Raw genomic sequence first — 11,507 nt, forward strand, 5'->3', positions numbered from 1 at the left:
CTGTATTTTTTGATGAAGAAGGAACTGTTTTCAAAAGCATGTCGATTTCTGCTTGAGTTTGATGTAAAATTCGTTTTTCATCATCATTTGAGATTTCCTCGAGTCTTTGCTCTGTCGTGAGCTCCTCCGGTTCGATTTCAGCCTCATCTAGCATGTTGTTGTCAATTTCAGCAGCAGAAAGTACATGTTTTTGTTTTTTGCCTTTTCCTTGCAAAACAACCTCATATAAAAACAACAGCGCATGTTGAGGAGTAACGATGTCGCTATAGATCAGCTGACATCCTTTGATTGTTTATAAAGGCACCTCCTTTCTTCATCAAACACGAGTGTCACGCCTGCGGGTAGACTGCGGTAGCAAAGGACTGCCTTAGGAACTGAGGGGTTTAGTCTCTGGCTCGTGGACCTTGGTGACTGCCTTGGGTACCGAGGGTTCGAGAGGTTGGGTTAGAACCAACTGAGTGACTTATCAAACGAGGGTAAGGGAATTGAAAAGATACATTGCTGAAGAAGAAAACTACAGCACTAGATAGGGTTTAAATACTAAAATCAGCCTTTTCCAAGAGGCTCGTGCAGACCTGCGGAATACGAGCGCTCTGAACCGTTCTGCACTGTCCTGCATGCATTGCCATGCATCCCACCGATTACCACTGAGATCCTACGATGCCATATCTGCGTTTACCTACGTCCTACTATGATATCCTACGTGATGCGCCGGAAGTCGGTGACTTTGTCGAAGGTGGTCGATGAGGAACTATGAGGAACTATGCAGAACATAGAAGAGCTGCGAGAACAAGAGACTGAGAGATTATGCCTTACAAGGCATCAGAACAGAGGAAAGAGAAACTAGAGAAGTACTTGGGGCTTATGCCTGTCAGGCATGAGAGCACAGGAAAGATAGTCTTGGGGTTGATGCCTGATAGGCTTGAGAGCAGAGGAAAGATAGACTTGGAGTTTACGCCTGATAGGCTTGAGAGCAGAGGAAGATATGAGAGTGGAGGTTTGAACTTGTGATTATGACAAGTCATTATTTGATAGTGTCATTCATGACAACGAGTCCGCTCAAAATAGCACAATTGAGCAAGAAGTTGCAGGAATTAGCAAATTTGAGCAAGGAAGAGTCCTTTACTCACCGTTCAAAGAAGTTTTGCTTATCAGCCCACTCTTTCCACCTTTGTTGTCGAGGTCTGTATTGTTTTCGACTGTTGGAAGACAAAATAAACTCTCCTAGCTCCACTGTTTCGTCTATAACATGTTGTGCTTGAGGATTGTTATAAGGGTGAGTTATTTCTGAATGTGGGTTACTTTTAAGATGACGAGGCATAGTGATACTTGAATATAGAGACTTCAGCAAAGGATTGAGATTGAACGAAAAGAAGAACTAATTCAAGAGAAGTTGTATCATTGACTGCTTGAAAAAGATTACTAATGTATTAAGAAAACAATGTCGTATAACTGAAGGGCAATTGGCAGTATAACTTCAATTATACGACATAGCTCTTCTAATTGAATTAGGAAATGCAGGCGGACTCATTAGGACGCAGATTATCAGAAGCGGGACAATTGCCACTTTGGGGAATTTTGGGCGGACCGAGCCCGTCCGGGCGGAAGCAAAGTTTGGCTGGGACGCGCGGACGGACGCGGACGGGTCCGCCATATAATGCCTGGGCTTGAGCATGCAGTGCCAAGCTTCCAAGTTCAACTTGTCTGCCGAATCGGCCGGGCCTTGTTCGCTTTGATCTCTCCTAACTTGCCGAAATGTTCGGGAAACGACGTCATGGTACTTGTGATTCCTTACTCTGGTCATTGCCAAAGACACATTCACAACCTTGTTGTTGTCTTTGACCTGAAGGAGGCAAGGAGCAACAAGGAAACCCCGGGCATGTGGCCGGTCAGTTTCGATTGAAAGATTCCTTCACACAGCCCTGATCGACGATTCACAACCACATTCCTCCCTTGTCTCTGCTCTTTCACTCGACTGTGGGTGAAACCTCCGACATATTATGCGTATCACGGTCTCCTTCAGTCTTTTGGTTTGGCTCTTCCACCTGATCGTCCTTTGCACTGCCCAGTGAGCGATATCTTTCACAATGTTTGAAAAAAGCATTCGTGCTGACCCGGAGGCAATCTCAAACCAAGTCTTCATCATTGTTGAACACTGCTAAACGTCTATTCCAAGTGGCCCTTGGACAAACCCCAGTCGAAGATTTGTTAGCTCGTGATGAGGCCGACAGAGCGGCTGGCGTGACTCGTATCACGAGGAATAACTATGAGAAGTTATTGACGGATGGTGAATGGGTGATTTTGGTGTGAGCTTGATCTTCCCACAAAGACTTGACCTAGCCCCATTCCCATTCCCATTCCCATTCCCAGACCCAGACCCATTCCCAGACCCATTCCCAGACCCATTCCCAGACCCAGACCCAAACCCAAACCCAAACCCATCCTTATGGCCCATATAGAGAGAAGTAAGAAGATATTACATGCTCTCTATACGTCTGGAGTTCTGACAGTTGATGGAGTAGCGGGAAAATAGACCTTAAGCGGCCAACGGGAGGGGAAATAGTCATTGGCTGATCATTTAGTCATGGAAAAGACCCATTGTCACCTCGTTTCTTAGAGATGCACACAAACGCTTCTTTGGCTTCTCAAGAATTATCACTCGGTATTAAATGGGGTCGAGTGGATTTGATAGAAGAAACTTACATTTCCATGCGATGGCTTCTTTTCAGGTTAGTTGGTTTCCCTTCTCCCTACCTTTCTCTCCATCATAACTCCCCACCTCACTCTCTCTCTGTACGTTTCCCCTTCCGTAGTGTATGTAATTTCTCGAACTCTATATGAGTCAAATCACCACATTAAATGTTTTTGTTGTCATTCATACACGGTCAGCAAGTAGGACAATGATTAACAATTGAAGTCCTGTTAACATATCAGACCACCTTATCTCGTTTTCATTTCTAATTCCGGTCATGATCTTCGATTTTTATCTCCACGACATGTACACCCTGAAGGTGATAGATTATCGGAGTTTGTGGAGAAAGAACAATGGAAAGATTTACCAATATGGAACAGTAGGTATGGACCTGATGGTGATCGGTAAGTCTTTCCTTTATGTTTCTCTACATTCTTTTTCGTAACCCTGTGCTACTGATTCTTGGCCTGTTTCCAACGCTTCACCACCGTCTCTGATTATCAAGTTGAAGTCGTCTGATGCCGAGATGACGAGGAACACGTTTGAAGAAATTTGGGAGGAAGAAATGAACTTATGGATAGAGCTTGGATCGTAGACTGGTATCTCATCATAACGACGAGAGTCTCTAAAATCATCGACTCCATACCTCCGGTTTTCTGGGTCTTCATCGTTAGCATAGTGGCCGATCTGACCATGCGGTGGCTACATGCTCGACCACGTACAACGACGAACACCAGAAGTACTCCACAACATCATGACTCATCAAACTCTCCGACTTCATCTGGAGTACCACTCTCGAAGACATAAACATCATCTGCACAAATAGGAATATCCACATCATGCACCTTGTAGCATCTTAGTTCTTCTCAGAACCACAGGGAGTCATCTCTGAACTTGCAGACTGAGAGATGTCAAGATAAACCACTCATTTCATGCATTAACACTGACTTCCTCCTCGTACATACGACAAGACGATCTTTTCATCTTATCTACTTTTGGGCCATCTTTCCTCCAACTTACCCTTGGTAATCTCATACACCATGAGATATCGAAGGTATGGCATGTTACTAGCGTCAAATTCAAACCCATCATCTATCAAATCCCTGCCTCTTGCCAAAGCTTCAATGGTCTGACAAGCGAATACTCCACAGTCGGAACCGTTATCCTGCGAAGGAGCATCCTACGAGTCAGCACAGGATACCTCATCAAAATGTCGATACCTGAGAGTGTGTATCATAACAACGATGGGAATGACTCACAGGGTTCCAAGCGTTTGTCCAACCGGTAAAGTCGAAAGGAGTACCCTTTTTGTTACGATGTTCACAATCGACATATTCTCGCAAATTCTGATGGATCAGCATTTCGCTAAAGCCCACAAATACTGCGAGGCAGAAGAGAAAACATACGGCATAAATATCTCTTTGCAAATTATTCATCGAGTCGTAAAATTCAAAACGCTTGCGTTCAAAGTTTATCGCAGCAGCCGTCCAATGTACTCCTTTTATGTTGATGACCAATAGTACCAAATCTTTTTCGAAAATATCAACCTTCTGATCAGTAAGAAAATAAAATGCAAAGTGATCTCGATTCTACCTTCTTGGTCCACTTGTGCAACTTTGACTTCTCGTATCCCTGTTGAAGCTTTGAATAAAAGTAAGAGTTGAAGTAATGGATTTTACGCTTTCCCTCACGTTCCGTTCGATCCATGATCATATTTCCGTAAAAGTTTACTATTTCGTCGTTCAGCCACTCGTCCGGCGCGCCTGGTCTAAGCCGGGAAAGAGTGCTGTGATTGACGATGTAGTTATTCAGATTAGCATTGTAAGCGCGATTCCGGAATGCTTCTTGGACCTGGAAGTCAGCCGCGGCTTGGGTATAGGTGAATGCTCGGCGATATGACAAGAAGACAATGAGAAGCAAGATGGAAGATTCTCAAGGATGGATCAAAAGACGTGGGTAGTGAGAGAGAACCGACGTACCACTAATTTCTGATTGGGCGTGAGGGATTTGGGCGGTCGAGGTGTAAGACGATCTCTGATCTTTCGATCTTCCTCTTCATGTTCCAGTTCAAGCTTTTTGAACAATTTGTCCAGATCTGGTGCTCGCCTGTGTTGTCAGTACCGAAAGGTTGACTATAGCTACCACTCACTGTCTCTTCCCCAAATCTTCCGCCTGTTTACCGGTCCCATACCTCAGCTCAGGGTGATATGTCTTTCTATCAGCACGATCATAACTCTGTTTTGATGCACGGACCGCTGTGGACTTGTTGACAACTTCTTCCAATGTCCTTGCACCTTCCAGCGTTTGGTAAGACTTCCCACGCAGCAATTTCGCAAATTCCGATTTTGAGTCCTGTCCATAACGAACTGCTATCAGCTTTTTGTATGACATTGAATAGCAGACATACCCGAACGCTGGTGTTTCTTCTGCGGATTCGACCCTTGGTAAATTTGCACCAGTCTCTGACCCTGCTTCTCATCCAGTGAGCCAGCTTGCACTAGATCTTGTAGTCTGTTCTGGACTGCTTTTCGTGCGTCTTTGGCTTGATCCCTCTTCTTGCCCACCGCCTTCGACTTGTTGGAAGACGTCTTGAATGGATCCTCAGAAGTATTTGACAACCAACCATACTTTCTGAACGGATGTTCATTCGAAGAGAGGTTAGGACGAGAGGGGCGACGGGGCAGTTTTCGAGAAGTGGACGTGAGACGCTGACGTGATGGTGAGAGGGAGCCGGTGTTGAACAGCTCCGGTGTGTCATGGGAAGTAGGGAAACCGACTGAGGATGTAGAGGACGGGGGTAGACGACTTGGTCCAGCCTGAGATGAGGATGAATCGGCTTCGTCTTGTGTTTGTCTTGATCGGTCGTCCTCACTGTCGGTTTCTCCAGTCAAGTCGATGACATCGGACTTTTCAGGAGGAGACTCGGACTCTTGTAGCAAAGCCAGGGTACCTCCCGGATGAGGTTTCAGCTGGTCCAAAGAGGAGATCTCCCTCATTTCAGGGATGGTCCTGTGACCGTTTTGTAGCGGAAGCCGAGCTGAAGCTTACACTGTCAGCCTCCTCTAGAGCTGCAAAGCTCAAAAACACTTCACCTGGTGGATGATTGAAAGGAGATACGGCTAGGGAGAACAAACGTCTGAACCCCCAAATGATACCGTCGTAGGTAGATTCAGTGATGATTCGTTGTCTCTTGAGAGATCTTTGTCTATCAACGGGAAGATTGGAGTGAGATGAGAGGGACTGGGAGGAGACTCTTCGCTTCCCCGCGGGCATTGGAGTATGACTGAAAGGAGATCTGAGTTTCGACTAATGAGCAGTTCTGGGCGGGTTTCGTGCTGGTGAAAGGGCACAGTCATGAAAGCAGATGTTCGATACTGATTTCAAGAGTGGGATTACAGGAAGAGGATGGGTCATTAAGGTGAGGAGGGAAGGTATAGGGGACGAATGGGACAAAGATACAACTAAACTCAACTCATCTGATGTTGCGAGAAGTTGAAAGCGGAATCAAATTCTCTCTCAGCCAACGGCGGTTCTCACTCCAAATCCTCGCCGACACCAATTCATTTTATCGTTCAATCTGTCCGCTCTCCCTGCACAGACTGCTCATCCGAGGACTCACTTTCACGATAGAGAACAACATAGTAAGACCATAAGCTCGAGGTGAAACTGGTAGGAAACCCAGACTCATGGCTCATGACCGGACTGCAGGCGACAACGTCGTCGGCGAATCTTCTCGCCGATGAAGGGCATCCACAAGAGCAAAACAAGGAGGCTGAGCGGGAAGTGGGCCCGGAGTTAGTGAGAGGAGATGATGTCAATGAAGGGATTGGGGCGGAAAATGATCAGGTGATTATCGATGAGGAGATGGCACTCATTAATGGTCCGAGTAGGGAGGAAGAAGCAGCGGAAGAAGATATGAGGGAGATAGGACCGCCGAACGCTGGCAAGAGGGTCAAGGTGAGTCTCTATATATCTCATCAAGACGCCAGCCGATGATTCTCTACATCGGTCATACCATCTGATTCCATTGTAGTGATACGGACTGCCCGTTGATGATGGAGTCTGGCGCTGATCCTCGACCAGGTTTACGAACTGCGAGCTTCTCAGTGGTTTGATCGAGGGACAGGGCACTGTAGAGGGGTTTACGACGGTTCTCAGAATTTGGCATTAATCATTGTCGAGATTGAGGATTCCGGTGATAGACCTTCCGAGGGGGAAGGAAACGAAGGGCCCGGCGGGTTCGTCAAGGATGACGAATTTCTTCTCACTGCTAGAGTGGAAAAGGAGGACATCTATTCACGACAACAAGGTGTGTGAAATATTTAAATCTCACACCTCTTTAGTTACACCGCTCATCGGTAGATACGTTGATAGTGTGGACGGAGCCCGAGTCGAACCTTGACATCGCATTATCATTTCAAGATGCAGAGGGATGCGAGGACATCTGGCAGTTCATCTGCGATGTTCAAAAACATTTGAACGGACTGCCTCGTAAGTGTTCTCCTTTCAGTGATTATCTTGTTGTTCATATTGGCAGACGAAGATCAATCCATACCTTCGAGTTCTTCACCAATGGCGCCTTCTCCACCTCTCGAAGGATCATCCGATAGTCAACCACCAGCGAAATTGACTTGGCAACCTCCCACCTTGGCTAATATCAGGTCAGTCATGACTTCTTGCCAAAAATCAGGATGCACTAACGGATCAGAGAGCAAGAGATGATGCTGCGTATGCAAGCCAAGTCTCCCGCTGTCAGGGAACGAGTGGTGGCTCACATCATCAATGAGGTCAGTTTTCAATCGTTTGACAAAAGAATGACGTAACTGATACATGACAGGACTATATCAAACAACTCAAGAATGTTTTTGAACAAGCTGAAGATTTGGAAAGTTTAGACGACCTCCACGCTTTATGTGCTTTGATGCAGACTATAAGTAAGTCTTCCCTCCTGCTCATGTGTGATATCGCTGATGTGGAGTACTTTTCAATGATAACGGTATCTTCGAATACATCCTTCAAGATGACGTTTTCCTCAGTGTCATCGGGATGTTAGAATGTGAGATGATCTTGACGATCTCATTGATCTGTGGCTGACATTTAGATGATCCAGATTTCCCTACACTCAAAGCATCTTATCGTCAATTTTATCAAGACACAGCACGATTCCGTCAAATAGTCGAGATAAAAGACGCCACCATCCGTACCAAAATCCATCAAACTTATCGCTTATTATATCTCAAAGATGTTGTGCTTGCTCGTATGCTAGACGATCCCACTTTCAACATTCTCAACGGTTACGTCTTTTTCAATCAAGCAGATATCATCGCATATATTCAACATCCCGAATCTAATTTCCTTCCTGAACTTCTCAATGGTTTCCAATCCCTTCCTCTTGATGCACCTTCCAACTCTTCGGGTCCACCATCTCCACTGGACGATCGTAAACGCGATGTGGTGTTGTTCCTTCACCAACTGATGCTCATGGGTAAAGGACTACAACTACCCAACCGACTCGCTTTATATCGTAATCTCATCGAACATAATTTGCTGATCGTTTGTGAATGGGCCTTTCGTCGATCAGAAGCTCAATTGTTACATCCAGCAGCTGAGATTCTCACTCTTCTTGTCGAACATGATGTGAACGGAGTCAGGGTTCATGTGTTGAAGGAAGAAAAGGCAAAAAGACCAACTTTGATCACGGAAATGATATCTCTTCTTACCAGTACGAAAAACCTCGGTTTAATGAGTCAAATGGCAGAGTCTATGCGAATATTATTGGACACTGCTCCTGAAGAGTCTGTGAGTTCTGATTTTTTTTGGTCACTGATCGACATTTGACTGACTTGAATCAGTCGTTTTTACAACGGAAAGAAGGTCACGTAGCGGAAATCTTCACTGCGTACTTTTACGAATCATGTTCCTCACAACTTTTCAAACCTATCTCAGATTTACCAAATATCACAACTATCATGGATCCTCCTTTTCGACCTACAAGAGAACAAAGTTCGTTGATACAACATCTCGTCGAACTGTTATCTTTCTGCGTACTCATACATGCTCATAGAGCTTCATATTTTATCTTGTCAAATCCTATTTCTCCTAAAGTCGTTTCATTACTTCATCTAAAGCATAAACCATTACGGCATGGTAAGCCTTTTCTTTGATTTCCAGAATTTCAATTGATGATTCAGCTACATTACGTTTTATCAAGGCGTGTTTGAAAACACCTAATCATTTCATACATCGTTATTTTGTGAAAAACGATCTTTTGGGACCCGTGTTGGACATATTGGAGAAAGAGAGTGGAAGGGATAACATGCTAAGTTCAGCTTGTATGGATGTATTGGATCTTATACGGAGGGTAAGTCTGGTTCCTGAAATAACTTGTTCACCTATTTCTTCTTCTTTGCATCCTCTTCTCCGTTCTATACCACCAACCACTCTCATCTCTCGCTTTAGCCAATCTCATCTTGCCCAGCTCTTTGAAGTCTGACAGACAATACGAGTATCTCAAGTATTAACGAGTTTTAGGAAAACGTTAAACCCGTCATCAATTATCTATTCGAAACTTACCGTACTCGACTTGACTCTTTATCCACTCGACCATTTCTTCGTCCTTTTATCATCCGTCTCATTCAACGTTGGGAACAGAATAACGAACCTCCACCCCCTCCACCTCCAAATGTACCGGAAGCTGACACTTCCGCTCGACGCGCAGAAGCTGAAGAAGAAGATTATTTCAATGCTTCTGACGAAGAAGAGATTGGTCCGAAACTTCCTACTGTCACTTCATCTGATAAACCACCCAAACGTCGACCTAGAGCACAAGGTGGACCTCCACCAAAACGGAATATCCGATCATCAGCTCCTTTACCCATCAGTGGTGGAGAAGGTTCAGCATTGGGATTGGATTATGATGATGGTTCCGATTCTGATTCCTCAGGAGCCGCTTCACCACGACTCACACCTACCACACCTACCACTACGGATCTGGATGCAGATTTGAGTAGCGTGGCTATGCGTATGCGGAGTAAAAGACAGGAAGAGGAAGAGGAAGATGAAGGTTTTGCTGGGTTGTTGGTAGGTGCCAAACGGAGAGAAGTGGAGAAGAATCAACAGAGACCGGCGACAGCGACTCCACAGAGTCCGGTCGCAGGAGGGAAGGATACAAAGAGGGAGGGCACACCGATCAGTGGGAGAAAGCTGAGGATGAATTTCGGAGCGTTTGGTAAGAAACTGACAAAGCAGTAACGAACAGTATATAAATGTATACGTGACATGTACGCATAGCATCGGTTGAGTGGCCCTTCTCACCGCCAGTCAGTCACAGCACTCTGACATCTCTTGCTCCTCGAACAATCATCAGTCAGGACTGACAGCACTACTATCCATACTTCACATACGTATCAGCCTCATGACTCTTCATTCCCGTCTGATCAAATGAAATTCATCGACAGACGAACGGGTAGCTTGATTTACGTAAAAAGAGTGCAGAAGGGGATGAAAAAGGGACCTCGTGACAAAAGGGGTAAAGACTAAAAGAACGGTATCCCGATATGCGCCAGAGCCATGATCACCGAGATACACATTCTAAGCCGCCGCACCGGCCTCTTCCTTGGGAGCAGCATCTTTGTTCTTGACTTCTTCAGTCGAGCCAGCGTTCTCAACGTTCCCAGTCTCTGCACCCTCCGCTGATCGTCAGCGCTAGTATATCAGAACTTGTATGAGGATTTACCAGTCATGTCAGAAGTCCAGAGAGTGAGGTTATCACGGAGCAGCTGCATGATGAGAGTCGAGTCCCTGGGATCTTCAGCACAGATCTCAGTACCTCAAAGATATACTCACTTGTATGACTCCTCGGAGAGCGTGTCAAGCTCGGCGATGGCGTCGTCGAAAGCCTGCTTAGCGAGGTGGCAAGCTCGGTCGGGTGAGTTCAGGATCTCATAGCTGTGACATGAGCATGCAGATATGTCGACCGAACAAGTTGACTCACTAGAAGACCGAGAAGTTCAAAGCGAGGCCGAGACGGATAGGGTGCGTAGGCGGCAGCTCAGTGACGGCGACGTCAGACGCAGACTTGTAAGCCTCGAGTGATTTGTCCGCGGATTCCTTTCGCTTGTCACCGGTGGCGAATTCGGCGAGATAACGGTGGTAGTCTCCCATCCTGACGATGTCAACGCGGCACCTGGATGTCATGACGAATACTCACATTTTGTGGTAGAACACTTTGGACTCTCCAGTGGCGGCAGATGGAATGAGGTGTTTCTCGAGCACTTCCAGGATATCCTCGCAGATTTTAGCCAGTTCCGCTTCGATCTTTTCCCTGTACGTCTTGATCATGGCGACCTGAGCCTCGTTGCCTTTGGATTCCTCTTTCTGTTCGATGGAGGACACGATACGCCAAGAAGCACGACGGGCCCCGATCACGTTCTTGTAGGCGACCGAAAGGAGATTGCGCTCCTCGACGGTGAGCTCCTGATCAGAGGACGCGACGGTCTTCATGTTCTCCACCATTTCTGCTCGCGTCAGCCTCCATGAACGTGATAATGACGGTGATACACGTCTGTGACTGGGGGGGAACTATGAGCTCACCTTCATAACGCTCCGCTTGCTCGGCAAGCTTAGCCTGATAGACACTGTCTTCACGTGACATCTGCAAGGGAGAGATGTCAGAATGATTGAGAGGAGATGGGAAAAGAAAGAGAAATGCGGGGTTTTAAATAGTTGTCGAATGAGTCAAGACAATTAGATGCGATTTGGAGAAGTAAATCTGCGTCAGCCGCGTCACGCTGCAAAACACTGTACACTGAATGTG

General features: G+C 46.0%; 5 protein-coding genes across 5 annotated transcripts; 2 read left to right on the top strand and 3 right to left on the bottom strand.

The window, feature by feature from the left end:
• Positions 1 to 1,861: 1,861 nt before the first annotated feature.
• On the top strand, positions 1,862 to 3,536 carry TREMEDRAFT_72993 (uncharacterized protein). The gene is made up of 5 exons (XM_007002127.1): positions 1,862 to 2,068; positions 2,121 to 2,306; positions 2,583 to 2,729; positions 2,935 to 3,096; positions 3,274 to 3,536. Exons 1-5 carry the CDS (start codon positions 2,001 to 2,003, stop codon positions 3,497 to 3,499), a joined length of 789 nt encoding a protein of 262 aa, XP_007002189.1. The 5' UTR covers positions 1,862 to 2,000; the 3' UTR covers positions 3,500 to 3,536.
• A 141-nt stretch (positions 3,537 to 3,677) lies between these two features.
• TREMEDRAFT_26586 (uncharacterized protein) lies at positions 3,678 to 4,489 on the bottom strand (the record flags this gene model as incomplete). Its single annotated transcript, XM_007000711.1, has 4 exons — positions 3,678 to 3,872; positions 3,952 to 4,038; positions 4,099 to 4,242; positions 4,286 to 4,489. Coding segments are annotated over 4 exons (630 nt in total), but the record flags the coding sequence as incomplete, so codon positions are not given.
• Positions 4,490 to 5,144: 655 nt separating this feature from the next.
• On the bottom strand, positions 5,145 to 6,130 carry TREMEDRAFT_56136 (uncharacterized protein; the record flags this gene model as incomplete). The annotated part of the gene is made up of 2 exons (XM_007001022.1): positions 5,785 to 6,130; positions 5,145 to 5,735 (listed from the first exon to the last, which is right to left on the bottom strand). Coding segments are annotated over exons 1-2 (623 nt in total), but the record flags the coding sequence as incomplete, so codon positions are not given.
• Positions 6,131 to 6,772: 642 nt separating this feature from the next.
• TREMEDRAFT_24823 (uncharacterized protein) lies at positions 6,773 to 9,943 on the top strand (the record flags this gene model as incomplete). The annotated part of the gene is made up of 10 exons (XM_007000487.1): positions 6,773 to 7,001; positions 7,055 to 7,183; positions 7,230 to 7,357; positions 7,405 to 7,483; positions 7,567 to 7,626; positions 7,671 to 7,748; positions 7,794 to 8,491; positions 8,545 to 8,839; positions 8,884 to 9,053; positions 9,224 to 9,943. Coding segments are annotated over 10 exons (2,586 nt in total), but the record flags the coding sequence as incomplete, so codon positions are not given.
• Positions 9,944 to 10,404: 461 nt separating this feature from the next.
• TREMEDRAFT_24714 (uncharacterized protein) lies at positions 10,405 to 11,345 on the bottom strand (the record flags this gene model as incomplete). The annotated part of the gene is made up of 5 exons (XM_007000471.1): positions 10,405 to 10,492; positions 10,538 to 10,639; positions 10,686 to 10,856; positions 10,902 to 11,211; positions 11,285 to 11,345. The coding sequence occupies 5 exons, from the start codon at positions 11,343 to 11,345 to the stop codon at positions 10,405 to 10,407; spliced, it is 732 nt and encodes a 243-aa protein (XP_007000533.1).
• Positions 11,346 to 11,507: the final 162 nt, after the last annotated feature.

Source organism: Tremella mesenterica, assembly GCF_000271645.1.
Source record: "Tremella mesenterica DSM 1558 unplaced genomic scaffold TREMEscaffold_1, whole genome shotgun sequence".
In the NCBI taxonomy this organism is placed as follows: domain Eukaryota; kingdom Fungi; phylum Basidiomycota; class Tremellomycetes; order Tremellales; family Tremellaceae; genus Tremella; species Tremella mesenterica.

What these genes read in the sequence shown, in the direction of transcription:
- TREMEDRAFT_72993 (XM_007002127.1), top strand. Translation starts at nt 2,001, where the DNA reads ATGCGTATCACGGTCTCCTTCAGTCTTTTGGTTTGGCTCTTCCACCTG. An exon ending in ATCGTCCTTTGCACTGCCCA is followed by an intron (nt 2,069 to 2,120) that starts GTGAGCGATATC and finishes GCTGACCCGGAG; the next exon opens with GCAATCTCAAACCAAGTCTT. An exon ending in GGTGAATGGGTGATTTTGGT is followed by an intron (nt 2,307 to 2,582) that starts GTGAGCTTGATC and finishes CTGATCATTTAG; the next exon opens with TCATGGAAAAGACCCATTGT.